The sequence below is a fragment of the Tauraco erythrolophus genome, chromosome 17 (assembly GCF_009769465.1).
Source record: "Tauraco erythrolophus isolate bTauEry1 chromosome 17, bTauEry1.pri, whole genome shotgun sequence".
Lineage (NCBI taxonomy): Eukaryota > Metazoa > Chordata > Aves > Musophagiformes > Musophagidae > Tauraco > Tauraco erythrolophus.
The window spans coordinates 14885126-14904950 of NC_141481.1; the positions used below are offsets into that span (position 1 = coordinate 14885126).

The 19825-nt window shown below is 54.9% G+C and overlaps 1 protein-coding gene across 1 annotated transcript; it reads right to left on the reverse strand.

The window, feature by feature from the left end:
- Nucleotides 1-8033: 8033 nt before the first annotated feature.
- Nucleotides 8034-19755, reverse strand: SCNN1G (sodium channel epithelial 1 subunit gamma). The gene is made up of 13 exons (XM_086622079.1): nt 19725-19755; nt 19080-19410; nt 17885-18179; nt 17269-17462; nt 16130-16233; nt 15504-15667; nt 12501-12599; nt 11171-11288; nt 10600-10678; nt 10458-10515; nt 10042-10103; nt 9769-9844; nt 8034-9510 (listed from the first exon to the last, which is right to left on the reverse strand). Exons 1-13 carry the CDS (start codon nt 19753-19755, stop codon nt 9121-9123), a joined length of 2001 nt encoding a protein of 666 aa, XP_086478205.1. The 3' UTR covers nt 8034-9120.
- Nucleotides 19756-19825: the final 70 nt, after the last annotated feature.

The window sequence follows — 19825 nt, forward strand, 5'->3', positions numbered from 1 at the left end:
CAGGACTGAGTTCAGGTCACTGGGGGAAACCTGTGTCTCGGTGCTGTCTGGCAGGGTGTAAATCTGCGTTGCCTTTGGCACGGTGGGTGGGTGAGGTCCCGGGGGGGGTCCCCCCAGGCCACCCCTGGGTGCGCAGGGATTTCACGGGGATTTGGGAGGCTCTTTGGGCTCCGGACGCGGGAGCCGCGCCCGCGCGGCCTCTGCGGGTGTCCCCTCCCGGGCAGCCCCTCTCGGGCCCCGGTGCCGCCCTGCCCGTGCCCGGCGACACCCGCACCCCCTAATTAGCTGCCATTAGCAGGAGCCGCGAGAGGTACGTGCCGAATATGAGTCACGTCCGCAGCCCGGCTGCCGGTCGGGCCGCTCCGGGGGCCCCGCTCCGGGCCCCGCCGCCGGCTCCCCCCGCGCGGGGGTCGGTGCCGCAGCCCCGGCAGCCGGGGGGCTCCTGCGGCTCCGCGCTGCCCAGGGCAGCCGGGCACCAGCCGTTCCCGTGCAGGGTGCGAAGGGGCTCGTTCAGCACCGTAATTGCTCCGTGTATCGGGTGCACTTACAGCGAGGCGCTGCCACCGAACGGCGCGGAGTCACTGGGCTGTGACCAGTAAAATCAGAGTGAAACGGCAGCGAGCATCCCCGCGGCCAACCCGTACCGGTAACCGCTGCGTATAAAACCTCTTCGCTGACCTCTGTTTGCGTTACAAAGATCAGGCTGTAAAACCCAGACTGGTTTGTTTTACAAGCGGCGGAAGAGAGGAGGGATGCGCCCCCCGCCCCCCCCCGCGGCCCGGCGCCTGCACGCCTGGCACAGCGCGGGCGGCCGCAGCCTTGGCACGGCTGGAGTGACAGGGGCTCTGGCTGTGCCGGGGTGTGGGCACCAGCGCTCTGTGCCATTTCGTGCTGTTGGCTCCAGAATGGGAGGGATGGGGCAGAACCCAGCTCGGGTACGGCTCCCTCCAGCCCGACCTCGGTGATGCTCATCACCGAACCTCGACTCGCCCACCGAGGCTGCGCTGCTCTGCGTGGGTGAACCGAGCGGGCTCTCGGTGCGGGACGAGGCAGGTGTCGTGCTGAGTCAGCTGTTTGTCACTGGTGGGGTTTCCCCAGACCCGCTCCGTAGCTAATTGCTGTGACAGGGAATTAGTTGATTGGAAAAACTGACCCACCTGCCTGGACTCTGTCTGAAGTCGTGATAGCTGTGGGTGGGCTCAGGCTCTGGGAATGCCACCCAGCCCTGGCACAGGCCAGAGAGCGCCAGCGTGGCGCCAGCTGGGGACACAGCACTGTAAAGATCCCCATGGGCTGGTGCTTTATGGTCCTCTCCAATGTTCTGGGGGAAATGTGAAATATTTTGTGACCAATGACTTTTTATAACCAGAACAAGAGCGAGGGATGATTACCCTCTGTGATTATCTAGGGGAACAGCTTGTACCCTTCGGGATTCATTATGTAAACTTGGGCGAGAAGGTCTTAAAGCAGCAGCAAGGAAGGTGCCGCAGCGAGAGGCGTTGTGAAAACAGTGTGATTCACCGCGGCTCTGGCTGGCACCTGCGTTCAGCCACGCTCTGCCGTGACTGCATCTGCCCTGGGACCGGGGCGCGTTTCAAACTGCGGGTGAATACACGCAGTGAACGCACACGTTCTTCCCTCTGCAGAAATGTGTTTGGGTGAAGGACGCGGGTGGCAGGAGGCAGAAGCAATCACGTATCAGCGTCCTGGACAGGGCTGGGCTCGTGTTTGGAGACCCGGGGGGTTTGCTGTCGGGGGGCATGGGGCAGCCGAGGAGGGGATGGCACAGCATCCTGTCTCTCGGCCCGAAAGAGGCTTCGCCAGTGAGTGTCCCCTCCTGTGCTTCACATCCCGCTGCTTTCGGGGATGCCACTTGACAGTGAGGCTGCCAGGGCGAAAACGCCGTCTGGGGCAGCACAGGGTGCAGTGGTGGTGGGGGGGCATGTGTGGAGACCTGTGTGGGGCCGGCAGCCCTCCTGCACACCCCTGGCAGCACGGGGAGTCTTGGCCCTCTGAGGGTGTCTGGCTCCTTCTGGAAGGGAAACTGAGGCAGGAGTGTAAGACGAGGAGAGACAAGGCGGTACGGAAGCGTTCCAAGAACATGCCAAAGCATGGGTGATGATACAAGAGAGGACACAACACCAAGAACATGTTGTCCGTGGCCCCGAGGGCAGGAGTGTTTCCCTGTTCATAGTTCCGGCTGTGTTGCAACTGGACCGGGGAGCAGGTGCAGCCACCGGGTCAGCACCGCGAGCCCATGGCTGCTCTCGCCTGGGCCAAAGGGATGAGCCCCGGTGCAGCATGGCCGGGCACTGCAGGAACCCTCCGTGCAGCATTCCGCCCTGCGCCGCAGGGACAGCTGCCACCACTCCCAGCTCCCCAGAGCCAGGGCGTCCTAAGGCCCCACAGCTCTGGAGAGGGATGAGTGGGATGAGCAGGATGTGGCAGAAGAGCCTGTGCTTTTGGGAAGAGGGAGGACAGATGGAGAAGGAGCTTCCATAAAGAACCCCAAGGGATCAGAAAGCGTCAGTCCCAAGAGCAAAGGTGTTCGGGAGCGATGCGGTTGGATAATTGTGCTGTTGCTCCAGCGAGCGTCGAGCGCCCTGCGCGTGCAGTGCTGAGGGCTGCAGACCTGCGCTCGTTTTGGGAGCGATGGTGTGGCCATGGGCTGGCAAGCGCAGCCCAACACCCAGCAGCCCCTGGCTAGCGAGCGGCTGAGCAGAGCCCAGCGTGCGCGTGGGGTGGTGGGACCGGCCGGGCCGGGCTGGCGAGCACATGCTGGTGTGCCGGGCAGAGCTGGATGGGTACCCGCAGGTGTCTGGCACAGGAGATGGCTGTGGCTGGCACTGCCCTGGGGAGCAGCGTGGTGTTGAGCCATTGACACAGTGTGGGGCACCAGGAGCCGTCAGTGAGCCCCAGAGAGAGCCGGGACCAGCGCTGCCCCATGGCGAGAGCGGCAGCTCCAGGGTCCCCCTGCATAGGAGGGAAGTCTGGATTCTCGGGTGGCATTGCCCAGCCTGGCCTGGGATTTCTTCTCTCCTTCCCCTCCTGAGGCATCGGCCACACTCAGCCTCAGCTCTCGCTCTTCCCAGGCTTCGTCAGCCGTGACCAGTGCTGCTGGCCCAGCCCCGCTGATGGCGTTACCGGCGTGTGCCGGCGGAGGCGTGGGGAATCGGCGATGACTCCGCACCTCCCGGTCCGTCCTGTTCGCAGGGTGATGCTGGCATCGGGATTAGTGCCGGAGCCGTGTCACGGCATGCCACCGCAGAGGGCAGCTCCTGCAATCGCAGGTTAACCTCTGACTCACGCTTGCCTGAAACCGCTCCGGCACTGCCGCCGCTCCGGTCTGCGCTCGGGGTGCTCCGGCTGTCGGCCGCCCTCCCGGGCTGGGGCTGCATGGGAATGCTTCTGCAAAGCGCCGAGCACAGGCCGGGCTGGGGGGGTGGCTCAGACCTGGCGACTGGCCTGGGCAATCGCCCCAGGGGCTGCCCAGCTCTGGCCACCATGGCACTCACCGTGCACTCACCGTGCGGCCCTCACCGTGCAGCACTCACCACGGGGCACTCACCCCTGCAGTGATGCCCGAGATGGGCAGTGGGACTTTCAAGCCAAAGCAACAATTTTGTACAATAAAGTACCCGCCTGCTCGCACCCCCCATGCCACACACCCGGTCACCGCAGCCTCCCGAGCCGGTTTGGGCCCCGGCAGCGGTGGTGGTCTGGGGCTCTGGCTGCAGCTCCGAGCAGTGGGAAGTCGCTGCTGCCCGTCGAGAGCGCCCGTGTCTTTAGTGCATCATCCAGCGGCTTCTGGGCTCTGGTGGCAGCCGTGGCTGCTGCCGGGGAGGCGGCACCGCTTACCCGGCCCGCGGGGCTCTGGCTGGGTGGGCGGCATGGGTGCGCTGCTGTGGGGCAGAGCCCTTCGCTTCGGTGTTTCCCGGCAGGTCTGACCGAAGGAAGCCCCGTGAGCCCCTTTGTGGGTGTCTGGAGGGGAAACCTCCGGATGCGGATAGTTACGGAGCCGGAGCCGGGTCCCTGCCCTGAATCTGCAAAGGTAAAACTAAAGCATCCACAACCTCCAGCCGTGTCCCGGCCTCCCCAGGGCTGTGCCTTTCCCAGGGCACAAGTGGAGGTGCTGGAGCTTGGAGGGTTTTCCATAGGCATGTGCTGGAGATGCCTTTCCCCAACCCCATTTACATTAATGAAGCATTTAACTCCCAAACCTGTTTGTGGACCACTGCAATGTCACCACAGTGGAAGGGGGCCCAGGCAGCCTTTAACCCCGTGGGTGCTGGCCGGCTGTGCTGGCTGCAGGTGCTGGAAGCAGCCTGGAGCAGCGTGGAGCAGCGTGGAGCAGCCAGCCCTTGGCGCTGGGGGAGGCCGGGGTCACCCCTCCAGGCTGCCGCCCCAGGCTGCTGCACCTCGGGATGTCCAGCTGGGACTGGGCTGGGGCCGGGCTGCCTCTCAGGTGTGTTTTCCAAGGAATCTGTGCCATTGTCACAACCTGGATGAGTTTTTCATCCCAGTAGACTGGGAGGTTGGATGCTCCCATTTTTTTTCTCTTGATTACCAGATGAAATTTTGTCTCTTAGGGAAATCATACGTCCTTCCCGGGTTGGGCCGTCCCATCTTTGAGTCACCTTAGCGCTGGCTGTTCGCGCCGAGCAGTGAAACAGGCAGAGTCAGGGTGAGAGCCGTCTTTTCCACGTGGGAAAAGCCTTTGCCCAGCAGTTTTCTTTCTCAAAAGCACTTAAGCAGCAAGTCCTGCTGCTGCTAGTGGGGTTTGCCTCTGCACAGCTGCCCTTCTCGCCGTGGTTTTCATGGCTGGCATTTGCACACTCGTGTCAAAGGAGCTGGGAGCACTGGGAAAGGCAGCAGCAGGCACAGCCGCAGTGGGACGGACGCCTGCGCTGTGTTTCCACCACGGCGTGGACGAGCCGATCTCCAAACTCCCGGTGGCAGGGCAAGGACAGCTGCAGAAGTCCGGCACCCGCATCAAAACGCCTGAGCTACCTGCTTAGGGCTGGTTGGGAAGATTTTGCTTAAAAAACTGGGTTTGGTCCGTGCTGCTGAAGGCTGTTACTGGGCAATGGTGTATGGAATGAGCAGTCCTGGGTATCAGCAGACTCTGTAACGTGGTGTACGGAGGTGTCTGCTCCCTGGGAGAGCCGGCTGCGGGCTCCGTGGGTTTTCAGCCCCCGCTTCTGTCTGGGCATCACTTGCTGGGAGAAGCACCAGCAGATTCCTGCCATCCGGCAAACCTCTGTGCCGCTGGGTTCCCTCCTCCCCAGCCTCCCCCACCCCAGCTCCTCCATCACCCACAACTTTCTCCCCTCCAACAGCTGCTGGGAGCTGCGGAGGAGCCAAGCGAGGTTCTCCCACTGCTCTGCCGCGCTCCCACGGGCTGGTCCCGGCATGCCAGCGGCCGTTCCCCCTGAGTCACCGGCGCCTGCCCGCTGCAGGTCTGTTCCGACGCCTCTGCCCAGCCCGCCCTTCGCCCTGGCAGCGCTCTGCCTGCCACGCTGCCTGCGCTTTCGCCACGTTTTCGGGTACCGCAGCTGCTCCCCACAGCCCCGGCAAGCTCCAACCACACACTGCAAGTCTCCTGGGAATACTGTCCCCATGGGAAGGGTCCAGGCTCCCAGCTGACCCTCGGAGCGGCGGCTGCAGCGGTGGAGGAGGGGATAACACTGAACCACAAACTTTACTGCCTGTTGTTCCTGTAAACTCCGAGCTGAGTTTCTCAAACACTTTCAGTTTACGATGTTTAGCGTGTATCAGACCTGATTCTCGTATGATCCCAGGCAGTTTTTCTGTGTTTAAGATGACTCAAAGGGTCCAGCAGTGTTCAGTATTTAATTCACGATGAAGTAATCTGTTTCTGTAGCTACTCTGTGGGTTTCTGCCTCCCTCATATAAGGAGAAAAGGAAAAGGTGCTGCACCTGCCCTGAGAAGTAAATGCTAAAAGCCACCTGCAGAAAACCCGTGCTTTTCCAAAGAGTTTCAAGTGACCGTTCGTGCCAGAACGCGTCGGACAGGACCCACGTCCCGCGTTACCGACCAGAGAGGCCTTGCAGCAGCACTGCGGGGGAACGCCGCGCTTCGGCAGCTTTGCTCTCCATCAGACGATATTTTCTTTATTAGAACTGCAGCTATCGGGTTCGAAGTCTGACCGGTCGCTACACCAGCTTCCTTGCAGGACTGGCACCACCTCGTTTATTTTCAAAGGCTTTTGTTCTGCTCTGGGAAGCCTTTAAAAATACAAGACTTTCTAAAATCGTCATCCGCTTTATAGCTCTCACCGAGGTCTGGCTTTGCTCTAACGAACGCTTTCCCGCACGGCTTTGCCAGGTGTCCCAGAGGAAGAGCTGGGAACTGGCCTGCGGCAGCCGTGTATCTGCATGACGCAGCTTCGGGCTGCCGCTGCGATGGGAGCGTGGCCGTGGACGAGCACCAGGGACACGGCCGCCCTCCGTGGCCTTCCCTGGCCGTGGGACCCAGGTACGGTGCAATGCTCCGGGCAGCAGCTGCGGTGGGTTTCCTTCCTTTCCCGGGGGGCTGATTGCATGATTAGCACCTGCTGATTTAACCCAGCTCCCAGGGCCGTAGGGAGCCACTTGAGCAGTGTAAGAGGAAGAGGAGTCCTCACGTGAGCTGGTGAAGGTCCTAGCTGAGCTCCTACAAGCCTCCTCAGTGCTGCCCACGAGCAGAAGTGAGCAAACCTCGCAGGTCCTGCGGAGAGCTGCCGTCTGTTGGGGGCTGTTGCCTACACAGGTATGGATGAGGCACAGAAGGATTGTGGTATGTCCCACTTTCCAATGTTTGCTTTTTCCCAGGGAGATGGTTATTTTCCCCCTCCCAGTGGTTGCAGGAGGGGGGCATTTTGTGCTTTGTAAGAGTTGGAGTCAAACTAACCCTGGCAACTATCTGCGTCTGGAAGAAGGTCCTTAGTCAGGTGTTACTGAGCCAAACCAGCTCCTAGATAAAGAAGCAACGAACTGGAAAGGAAGGAGCTTAGTGTAAGACATGATCTAGCTCCAAAGTTTGCCGTTATTTCCACCACTGCTGCAGCAGTGACAGCTCAGAGCCGTGATGCCGAGGGGCTGGTGGCCCTGGCGGGCACGTGCCTCTGGCAGGCTGCCCCTGCGTTTTGCTCTACGTCTGTTTTGCCACTGCTGCAAGCAGGGCAGGTCTGGTGCAAGGAGCGCTGTTGTTATCTGATGGTGTGTTAGAAGGGTGCTCTGAGCACCTGGCCTTTGTGTGCTGGAGGCACAGCAAACTCACTTCTCCAGTTCCCAAAGGACTGTCCAGGAGTGGGACTGTCTGGAGGCACCTGAGGTTCCAGCATTTCTGATCACCTTGCTGGTGGCTAATGCTGCTTTCAGAAAGGCCACCGCTTTCACTGTGCACCTGCCTGCACCTCCAGCTCCCCCAGCCTGCTCTCAAGCCCCATCTGGAAGTACAGCCCCACCTCTGCAGGGCCCGGGGTGCTCAGTGCTGCTGGGCACCTGGCAGCCCCAGGACAGGCACAAGCAAGTCCCATAACCTCCTGGGATGTCTGCATGGAAGTAACTCGAATATTGCTATTAAAAAAAAAAAAAAGAAAGCAGTTATTCAAAAATATATCTTTATTCTTTTCAGTTTATCAGCTATTTAAATAACCCAGTTAAAATATATTTTATTGCACATTAAAGATCCTTTCTGGATTCTTATTGTCCTATATAAAATAAGCTTATATAGAAAAAGGAAAAGAGAGACTTTCTTACTCCTACACACATACTCTCAATCACGCTTGCTCTGCAAAAACCCTAAGCAGCCAACCCGGTGTGCAACATCTAGACAGCATGCTCCAGGCAGCTAAGAATCGGCGATGGCAGGAGAGTCAGGTGCAGGACTGGGAGCTCGGGGAAGGGCGCTGCCACCGCAGCCGGCTGCCCCGGAGGTCCCTACAGGCACTGGGCAGCAGCAGGCAGCAGCCTCTGTCCTGCCCGCGGTGTGGGGAGGGTCTGGCACAGTGGCAGCAGCACAGCTCGGTGTGCAGCAGGCAGAACGCAGGGTGTTGGTGGAGCACTGTGGAATGGAGCGGACGTCAGGAAGGTGGACATACTGGTGGGGCACATGTATCCTCCGGCCACCTCCCTTCAGGGCTGCCTGCGGAGCCCAGGACAGCTCCTGCCACCATGGCAGCCCTGCGTGGCTCCGTCCCCTCCCTGGGCACTGCCAGCTCCGGGGACGTGAACGCCACAGGAGGGAAGCCTTTGCCTGGGGTTGAGCAGGAAAAGAGCAGCCAGCTCCCTTTGAGACTTCTGGGAAGTCACGTGTGGCCAAGGCTGCGTGCTGCTTAACGAGCTCCTCTGAGGTTACATTTAATGGCCAGCTTGAGCCATGTAAAATGAAACAAGCTTGCAGAGTATGCAGTTCATTATTGCAATTCAAATTAGATTTCATGCCCTTTTCGCATGATTCTTTTGGGATGACTTGGGTTCTCCTACTCGAGCTGTGTAATAACTTGCTCTACAAGCACGTCTAGGCCTATCCGAACTTTTCATCTTGGAATAAATTGCTCCTCAGGCCACCTTTGGAACCAGGCTCCTAATCAAAACTAATCTTGAGAGCTTTCCTTTATCCATTTTGTCCTCCTCCCAAACTTCTGTCATGCCCCTTCCTACAAATGCCATGCTGCATTCCTGAAAGCCCCAGGTTTTTTTCCCCACAAGTCCAGCCACACAGCAGAGAGCAATTAGTGTTAGTACTCAGTGTGGCATCAACCTTCTGCCGTGGAGCAACTCCTGCCCACATACAACGGGGTGTGTGCAGCTGGTCGCTAATGTACGCCTGTGCCTGGCAAGACATCCCAGCTCAGTGCCACGTCCTGCCCCAGCCATCTCCTGCGATGATTAACTTGAGAATTGATGTTGCTTGAAGTTCCTAATGTCTCTGAGCCCTCGGCTTTTGCGTCTGAGCTTTGCTCAGAGAAGCTTTGTCTGCAAGTTCGATCCCTGAATAAGGGTCTGACCCGACAGCCCTTCAGTGCTCGTTTGGATACGTGCCTTCTACCCCTGGGCACGTGGGTCCAGCACCCACCTCTGACTCTGGCACCTGGATGGGTGGGTGAATAAGCGTTAGTGTCGCCCAACCTCCAGCGTATCGGGCAGCTGCTCCGTGAAGGCCGTCTCTAGCCGCAAAGTGCTGTAATTCGGGGGGGGAGTCCTGGGCAAGGGGCTGTCCTGGGGCAGTGGCAGGCGGAGGGCGGTGTTGAAGGTGGGCAGGTCCTCATCGATGCAGACGGGGTTGTCGTGGCCCTGCCTCTCCAGATCGTCGGCCTGCGGCGGCTTCCCCGACTGGTCTCTCTTGCGGTCGTTCCACCATTTCTTTGCCTTTTGCCATTGGTGCCGCATTACGATGGAAAGGGAATCGATGAAGAAGACCTCAACGATCTCAATGACACAAACGACTGAGCAGCTCATCCAAAGGCCCAGCTGGCCCCCAAAGTTGGAAAGAAGAGTGACGATCTGGAAGAGAAGAGAAGAGCACAAGGTTATCGGCTCCTGTGGGCACCGGACGCGTGACCGTGGCACCGTGACGGCGTGCAGGGAGCCTGCACCGAGCTGGGACACCCAGGGTTTGCCACGAGCAAATGCATCCATGGATGGTTTCCTGCCCCTGCCTGGATGGCACCGCTCCCCAGGCCAGATGAAAACTTGCAGCCTGTCTGGGAGGAAGAGCCGTGTCTTCCTGGGGCTGAGTGGGGAAACGCTGCGCTCGCTTACCGTATTGGTAGGGTTCTCCGAAATGGATCTCTCGTTCAGGTCTTTGTAAAACACCATGAGGTTTGCGAGGTCTGTCCTGAGAGGAGAAACAGAAGGCAGGCTGTTTAGTAAAACAATAACATGAAACGTACTGAAAAACTATGCAAATAACCAGTTGGACCAGTAGGGCTGGGCCGCTCCAAGGGAGCTTTTTCCCCAATTGCCATCATTAGGGCTGCTGAGATTGTATCTGAGCTTGAGGTGCAAGCTAGAAACACATCCATGGAAACTTACTTGTTCAGCTTCTTGTTGATTTTCTGCCCTTTGTCCCAAGAGAGAACACGAAGCATCCAGTCCTGGAAAAACCACAGAAAATACTGCTATAGCTGTATGTGCTTGTGTAGAAATCCCCTGGAAAGAGAGCTCACCCTCCACACCTCCTCGGACCAGCTTGGGTGCCAGAACTGGATGCATGTGATGGGCCAGCTGTCCCCAGGGGCATCTCTCAGCCCACAAGCCAAATTTTAGTTTAATGGTGAACTCCTGGAGGAGAACCCTGACCTGGACACTAGAGACTGAGCCTCTGGGAAGAGCATGGCTGAAGTGCTAACAAATACCCTGTGGGCCCCCTGCTTCCGCACCAAACCCCTGGCTGTATTTAATGCCTCGTGCCACGCTGTCGTCACGGTTGAGCGCAATTAGGAACTGACCTCTGACGCGGTGGACGGCCACTGGGCGATGCTGGTGGTGAGCGCCCACTCCTTGAAGCTGGAGAGAGAGGCAGGCTGTCAGTTGTGAGCTCCAACTCCCACGCACACGCAGCGTTTACCTCTGGTCATGGGCAGGACTTACCTGCAGGCATCTTTGCAGATCTGCTGGCAGCCCAGCTGCTCCTTCACGAACTTTTCGTGCAGTTTGTAGTAGCAGTACACTGCAAGAAGGGAGCAGGATGTATATGAGAAGGTAAGAAAGAAAAGCAATGATCTTTTGCTACCTGTGCTGGCGTGGGGCTTCTGGGGTGCAGGTGGCCTTTGTGGCCATCATCTATGTGGTGGGGATAAGAAGATCTACCCTACAAATATTGCAAACCACTCTGAACAGTGGTTGTCGCTTGCTATAGGTGTGAACAATTGCCTCACCCGGTCAAGTCCGCCACTTGACACTTCTGTGGTGTGCACAAACGACAAGCAATTAGGACAACTGTCAGAAACAAATCAATCTAAACAAGAGGGGCAGTTTTAGGCTTTGGGGTATGAGGTCTTAAGCAGGCTAAGGCAGATTCGCCTCTTCCCAGCGTGCTGTGTGGCTGGGGTGGTGCTGGGCACAGGCACGGCCATGCCCACTGGGGACGGTGCTGCGGAGGGATGTGGCTGGCAGCGGGCGGCTGAGGCACATGCGATGCAGGAGGTGTTTGAATACTTACTCCAGTTGGGATTTTTCTTGTAGTTGCAGTACTCTGCCCCAGCAGGTAAGGGCTGCGCGTACTGGGCGCAGCCGCACGAGTCCACCATGGCCTTCTGAAAGCAGGAGTGCAGGCAGATCTGGGGGAGATAAACCATAAGCTGGTGTCTGAGAAGCCCAGGCTGCTGCACTTCCGCAGCACCAAGGTCCAGGCTTGCATGCACTAAAAACATCCCCTGTTTCTGACAGTAGCAATGAGTCGGGAACCCCATTTCACTGGCCCTTCAGGCTCTGTGGCTAGTGAATACAAATACAGGCAGACAGTGCAGTGGAGAGTTGAGACTCTAGTGCAAGAAATAAGAATATAATCCTCTCTGAGAGGGGCATTCCGTGAATGCTCCTGCTTCCCCTATAGCCATCAAAAGCTTCAGTGTTGCAATTGCTCCTACCACAGCCGAGGAGGTTTTCGGTCTGCCGTGGCATGTGGTCCATCAATCAACAACTAGGTGTGGGAAGTGACTCACTAGTGAAAATGTTCACAGCTTTGACCAAATCGTGTAGGTGCATATTTGGAGACCTGAAGATGTAAGGATTAGCAGGGCAGGTAGAGTCAATGTTTTGTGCTAAAACACTTAATCAGTTGGAACAAGCAGGAACTGAACTTCTCTTTTTGAAATCCCAGTTGTCAAGCCCTTTGGTCCCAGTCCTCCTGAACCCTGCGTTTTGGTGAAGTACTGGTATTAAAAACCTGAGATAATGACTGTGAGATCCTACCTGGCAACACATCACAGCAGATTTCAGGTATAATACCCCATAAAATAAAAATCCAGCCAAGGCACAGGCTTTGCAGTAGGCAGCAGCTAATATAATTACGATTCCTCAGGCAGAGAGTGCCAGAACAACTGACACTCTCCAAGAAGACCCAATTACAGAAACTATGCAAAATTAGTGGAAACTTACTCTGTAAACAAACATTCTGCTATCTAGATACTGATTAGATGGTATCTGTTATTCTTGGAGTCCTAAAGGTCACAATTTCTGGCTTCAAGGGTTACTAAGCTGCAACATTTACTTGGCCAATATTTTCCAGTCTCACACTGCTTGAAAATTGCCTAATGAGCTAATGTTCTCTCTTTATCTAACAGGGCGCCTAAGGGAACTTCAAACATCAACCACTTAGGAATAAAACTTGGATTTTAAAAAAGTGCTGTGGTGCTTTACATCAGTGGTTAAAAGCAATGACCCTATGCCTGGACTGTCCACAATCTCAGATCCTGAACCACAGAATCTTGTAAAGCATTTTATGAAGGTACTTTTCAAGCCAGTTGTAGAAACAAATGCAACAGATTTACCTGGAGTGAGTAGCTCTTGTTATAGAGATTTTCTACCGGTATGTCAGCACCAGTCTCCGTGCAGTCGCTGTAGGGTTTGCTCAGCTTGCGAGACCGAGTCTGAGAACCAGAAAAGAACAAATCCTGTTTTTTGGAGTTCACAGAGAAACCAAAGGATTCAGTGGCAGTTCATCATGATTCTGAAACTGTAAGTGAAGGGGCAGGTTTGAACAGCACATTTACCTTCCACCACCTCAAATGATTTGTCAATCATTTGTCAAAACAAGGGGGTTTTTTTTGTTTGTAATATACATTTCCCAAAACACTGCTCTGGCTGCATTATCTGTTGTCTTCGTGGAAAACCTCTGTAGGAATGCAGGTATAATCCTAACAGTCAAGATTTTTCAAAGCAGAGTAATCCATATGTATGTTTTCCCTCATTGCAATGTCCTAGAGGCTATGCATCGTTTATCCTGGATGTGTGTTTGTGCTTTGAGGGAAGGGGGGGGTTGCTGGTTGGGTTTTTTTGTTTGGTTTGTTTTCTGTGAAGACCCACACCTCCCTGAGCTGCTGTTGTACTGGCAGCTCCTGTTTGGTGCGTACAACAGCACTTCGAGCTCTGCTAGTGCTCACCAGCACCTCTCTAAAAATCAGTCTACAGCTAACATTTGTATCTCTGTCAGGACTTTTTCCAGGTACTGCTCTGACCCTTCATCTCTGCTGAACGCCAACACCTTTTCCTGTTCTGTAATTCCTGCCCAGAGAAAAGAGCTCTGAAATGCCAAGTGCTGTGCCTTCAAGGTCTGCTGAAACCAGGGCTGGGAGCCCTCAAATTCACCAGACCTGATTCAGGCTACATCGTCTGCTCCCTGCAGGCTGCTTTACCTTGCTCAGCCCTAAACTCTTACTACCTTTCTGCAGTAGTTATCCACTTTATAACGAAGAAAGTGGCCTGAAACCACAAGAAAAGTCATCCATTTAAGAATCCATTCACCTATCTTTCTCTACAGAGTTTAAAATTAGGGGCTGATCCTACAAAGGATCGATTGAGTAGGAACCTGATAAATGCCTGCTTACCTTTAAGGCACCGACTACAGATCTACAGATTACTGAGGTCAAACCTGATAGCGAGCGTTACTGGTTTTGTCTGCAGCAATGGAAGGCTACAGGTATGTATGGTGCAAGTCAGCTCTTTTAGAAAGATGCTCAAATCTCTCTTTGAAGGGAACGAAGAAAGAAGTGATTTCCATATAAGAGATGCATTACTTCTGAAAACTGAATGGAACCAGCTTTTAATATGCTTTTATCTTCCGCAGGCAATCTAATGCCAAGACACCTGCCTCAGTCTGCTGATGTAGTTTCTAGCAGATGATGGATCCTTTGTAGAGGAATTTTTTTGTCATGGCTTGCACTCCTCCAAAAGCTTACTTGTCCTTTCAGGTACTGAAATAATTTCCAAACTAAATATTTAACTAAAGCACTGAAACTCCTACCAAGCAATGCCTTGTTTGCATTCCAAACATCTTGGAATATTTTTGGAGGCGGGGGGGCAGTCCTAGTACACAGCAGAAACACACAAGCAATAACCTCGACACCGCGATTGGCACGCTCAAGCCCGCAGTGAGCGGTGCTGTGCGTGGCACATGTCTGCTGTGTCCTCCCTCGCGCACCTGCACGCGGGTACCAGGATGGATCTGGCACCTCGGCAGTGCAGCCCTGTCCTGACAATGGCAGCTCCCCCTCGGCAGGCTCTCTGGAGTCCTCCTTGACCCGCAGCACAGTGATTAGCAGCTTTTGTTTTGAGTCCAGAAATTGAGTCTAGCTTCTATTTCAGCTGCTATGTCAGGATGCAATCAGATCACTTCCTCATGCCAAATCTTTTAAACACCACCACCCAGATATGTTCAATCTTGTTTTTTATACGATACGCAGCAGGCCAAATCTACTGTGCCAGGAAAATATTAAATATTGAGACTGTCTGCAGTGACTTTCTCCTGTGCAGCGTAACAGTTATGAAGGATGTGGCTGCGATCCTTCTGTTCACTTTTTGTTTGGTAGGTAGCATTTATCCCCACTGGTTAGACCAAGCAGTTGCTGCCACAGGTTTCCAGACAGCTGGAAGACAGTTAACTATTTGCACATTTAAAAACCGTCAGCCCTGTTTTTAATGTCTTTTCTAATGCATGGACTATCTCGATCTGGCACACCCAGCCGGGACAGATAAGCAGCCCGACTGATGCATTTGACCCGACCGTTGGTGAAGAAAAGGCAGAACCAAAACGCTCACTTAACAGCCCATCCAGATGAAAGAGGAAAGTCTGGGCTGCCTGATGGCACCGCTTTCACTTCTCCACCACGGAAAGAAGCCCCTCGGGTCAAATGCCTTGTCTGCACTACTCTAATTGGGGAAATTTGGAGCTGCAGCCCTCCCTGCCCTGCTGACAGCAACCGCAAAGAGGCTTCACTAAGCTGGCAAAGGCAGAGCCACCGCCCACGAGGTTTTCTTTACAGGTGGGACAGCAAGAAACCCAGCAAAATGAGACTTACACCCACAAAACAGTTAAATGGGCTGCACTGCAGTCGTCTCTGCGGACCTGGCCCTAACGCGAGCTCCCCACAGCTCGAGCTCGTTCTCTTCCGCCCTTGGAACCTGCGTGGGATGCAAACTCGTCTGCTTATTGCTAAAGCGAAACAGGGCACTTGACAACACATTTCTGTGGTTGTGGATTTTGCTGTGAAAACAAACAAAAAAAATCCCCTGGAGAGCCAAGGGGTTGGAGATGAGGGAGAACAAACAAAATCCCAGTAGCTGTTTGGTTTACAAAGAACTGGTTTTCCAATAGGAAAACTTTGTTCACAAAAGTGCTATCACAGGATTTTCCTTGGGGCACTTCAGCTGCTCAAGTGTGAGGTACGAGATGCCTTCCAGCTACTGGCTACCTTCAAACATCCCATCGGTTCGTATTTGCATCTGTTTCAAGAAAATGGTGCTGTGCACCTGGAAACAAGATTGCAGTCACTCACAAAGTGCATCCCTATGGAGGTGGCCGCTGCAGTCTCAATTTCTGTGCCGATGTCTTCAATGAAGGGATATTCGTTTTGGTCGTGGACAATGATCTTGGCACCTGTTGATGTCACCAGGAAGGGGTTGTAGTCTGCTTCATCTATATACAGCACAACCTGCAATCCTGGAGAACAGAGCCAAGGCAGGAACAGAGTTACACCAGAAGCCAGAGTTGGTGGGGTTTTTTTTGGTCAGGTAGGGCAGCACCGTTTACTTAATGTGATCTGGCCTTAAGCAGAACTGCAACAACAAAGCAAAGCCTTCGCAGTGCTGGACCGGGACGCTTACAGCAAGGAACGTCCCTCCACACCCTGAAGTACAGCAAACAAACAATGTCTCTGTAGAACGTGGCTGAAGCCTGCTTAAAAAAGTTATATAACTGGGAAGCAGTAATTTCAGATGGAAAACATTAGTGATGCAATGATATTATCTTTGTATTCTCTGGCAATAGTTTGCACTAGTTCAAACAAGCATTTCCCCAATCAGCTTGCACATCTAGAGCCAACACATCAATCACCCTCCAGCAGGATCCAGTTCGCTGAACCGCTGTTATCTAATGGTTCCTCTGCAAACTCAGTTTCCGTACCGTACTCGCTGCCGCCGGTGGAGGTGCTCAGGATCGTCCCGTTTTCTCCACTGTTGAAGGTATAGCAGTTGCCATGCAGGGGATGATGGAAGCGAGTGAAGTGCCTGAAAGAAATCAAATATTGCTACAATGCCCTCTGCAGTCTTAACTGTCTGTGGGAGAAAATCAGCAGATCTGGGCTTTTCCTTTTGGCAGAGACATAGCAGGACTGAATGTTTTGGGTTTGGTTTTTTTTTTGGCAAGCAATTTATTTTGCTGAAAAGCATGGATCATCTGCTCATCATCAACCGGATCTTAGTATCTTGAAACTACATGGAAACATGATCCGGTTTAATAGCATCAGAAAAAGAAAAGTTTAGGACGTTTTCAAGTGGGAGTGGGAGCTGAGAGAGTGGGGGAAGGATTTACAGAACTAGCAGGAAGGCTGCAGTCGAGGGGACAGAGTCTTTCGTTCAACAGCCAAGTGTCTGAAGGAACATGAATCTTCATTTTTCAGAAAAGATGTCACAGCCATGGTCATGCAGGGGAGGCTGAGGACACGCCCTCGTGATTCAAGCACGTTCATGTCTTTCTTGTGAACATCCCCTCCCACTCCAGCAAACATCTTTGTTCCAAGAAAAGATGTTATGTGTTTGCACGATTACGGGCAGGAGCAAAATGGCAAAATGCCTTCGGTAATGAGCGTTACAGCACAGCTCGCCTCGTGCGTGGCGGTGGGGCAACTGCTAAACCCGTGTGCAAGTGCCATCTTATCCCCTCGACTGCATGGGGCAGCTCTGCCCCATGTGCAAGTGCCATCTTATCCCCTCGACTGCACGGGGCAGCTCTGCCGCTGCCCCCAGCGCGAAGGGATGACTCCCCTGCTGCCAGGACACACAAGGATTGCGCTGCCACGGTCATAAGCAGGTAGATTTGATTCTGCCAAAAGACATGAGCTTATCTGAAATGTGGACAGCAGAACGCTAAGACAAATTAAATTAAAGAGCATAATCAAAGTTTGTGAAGACGTGAATGTTTGCTTTCATTTAAAAATGGAAACGGTTCCTGCTGGAATTCTGCAAATACCAAATATTCAATTCCTACGTATTACGAACTTGGAAATAAGCTGTTAAGCTGGCAGGTATTTTCTGTGCACTGACCTTTTGTCACAAGATAGGCCATCAAAGAAACATGTCAGTAGAAGGTCATCAGCAGAATAACTCAATTTTTCTTTAGTCTCCAGGGGAATTTGTGCCATGATGTTCATGTAATGCAGCTTGTACCATTCTTGGATAGCATTAACACCAGAACTGAATGTATAAAGTGCACACTCACTGCTGTTGTTTGCATCGCACTGATAATTACAAAGGGGAAAAAGCATTTCAGGTGAAATGACATTATGTATTCTACAAGGTACGTTGTGATACCGTCTCTCTTCCACAGTAATAACCACATCTGAAGTTACAGTGGGACAAAGGGGCACCAGAGACCTTTCATTCAGGGCTAAGTGATACGATCAAACGTTTCAGGCCCAAAGGAAAGGTCACAGAAGACACTACGTCTACTTGGTCAGGAAGGTATTTCTCTTCCAGGGAGCTGGAGACGCATCTGCAGGCAGCCACGGAGGCATGGCAGAACGGGCAAAAGACCAGATGGAGTGTTATTCGCCATAGAGCCACCTAAGCAAGCAATAAAACTGGCTGGAGGGATACCAACCCAGAACACCCCTTTGTAGCCCCACAGGGAACTTGCTGGCCAAGGAAGCATGCCACTCACCAACTGAAAGCCGATGATATCATTTGAATCCCCAGAGTTCACTATGGATGAATCCTTGTGAAAGACACTGCCCTCTATTTTCCTCTTCTGGCCACTGCGAAGGTCAGTTGCTGTATTAGAGAAGTCCTCAAACTTCAGCAGAGGGATCTGTTTGAAGAAGTCGCTCCCTGTGCTGTTCCACTCATCCACTGACCGGCGCACCTTGGACTTGCCCTCTGAAAATCCGTAGAAAGTTTCCAAAGCTTTTTTTGTCTCCTTGTCCAATTCAGATAAATAGTCTTTCATGGAACTGTACCTGCATTGGAGACAACGTGATAGAGAGTGACATCCCATCTCACCTCGCCACCCAGCTGCAGAGTTTTGCCCGCTGCACTGTGAATCTCATCGCTCGGGACAGAATTGTCGCAGGCTCCCATTGATCCCTCTGACTAACACATCAGTTTACATCAGCGTGGGCAGACACGGGTATGCCCATGGAGGAGAAATCTTGGAGCAAGGACCACAAGAAGCAAAGCGGACTGAACTACAAAGAAAGCCTTCACAGACTCCCAAGCTCCTTGAAGGCTGGTTGCGTTAGCAAGCCCAATGAGGCAGAGCGTGTGGAAATGAGACTTCTGCATCTGTGCCAAGAGGCACCGGAGAGCTGGATTGCCTGCAGGGACCAGGGTGGGCAGCTGGCAGCAGAACAGACATCAACGTAAAGTGTAATTTGGCAGGAGAAAAAGTATGGTTGATTGATTATGTCAAAGCATCCTGTAAGGAAAGAAAGGGGCAACAGAGGAGTGACAGATGTTCCCTTTCCATTCTTCAGGAGACGCTGTTGTTTGTAATCCTGCAACTTTGGTCCTGGGGAGGAAGGGAATCTGAAGGGAAGCACGGAGCCGACCAGGGACTGTCTCGAGCAGAAAGCCGAGTCTGGCTCAGCAGGCAGCAAGTGCAGGGTGTGCCTATAACCCACATGTGTCTGAAGAGCATCAGCACAGAGGTGGGTACATTACTCAAAGTGCCGTAGCGGGAAAACGCTCGGCTGGGAAAGACTGCCGACGAGCAGCGCCGCGGTGCAGCGGCGTTCGGGGGAAGGGGTTCGGTGCTGGGCTGGTGAGGGGATGACGAATGCACCGAGAGCCCCCGTCGCCGGGGGACCACCCTCTCCCCCCGCCAGCCCCCGCGGGCCGCCCGGCACCCCGTGCCTTACTTGTAGGGGTTGATGTTGCAGATGGTGACGGCGGGGAACGGCAGCTTCTGGAACTGGACGGTGACAGAGACCGAGGCGCTGTAGTAGTTGACGAGGAGCTCCGCGCACTGCCAGAGGATCAGCCCCACGGCGCTCAGCGTCAGCAGGATCCAGATGAACCTGCGCAGGCGGCCGCGGGACACGACGATGCGGCGGCAGCCGTGCGTGTTGGTGTTCAGGCAGTACCAGCGCATCAGCTCGCTCAGTGTCGGCGCCTGCGGGCCCTTCACCGGCAGCGTCCTCTTGATCCGGGCCGTGATCTTCTTCCCGGGGGCCATGGCGCTGGCGGCGGCTGCGGAGAGACAGACCGGGCGCCTGAGCGCGGCGGTGCGGGGACAGCGGCCGGGGAGGGGGGCAGCGGGGGGCCCGGCGCGCTCCCGCCGCGCTCCCCGGGACGGCGCCGGAGCTGCCACCGCCCGCCCCCACGGCGCGGCCGGCCGACCCCCGCGCTGACGGGGCCCCGCCGGTCTCTACCGACCGCGGAGCCCCGACCCGGCATCCCACCCGCTCCCGGCGGGTGTTTCAGCCGTGAAACGGCCTTTTCCCGGGGAAATCGCGCCCTCTGAGGCAGCCCGCGGCTGCGGCGCGCCCCCCCCCGCGCCTCACCTCGGCCGCCCTCGGGGCCCGGCGGGGCCATGCTGCGCTCCCGCACCCGGCACCGCAGCCGATGGCGCGGCGGGCGCTCGCCCCGGCACCTACCCCCGCCG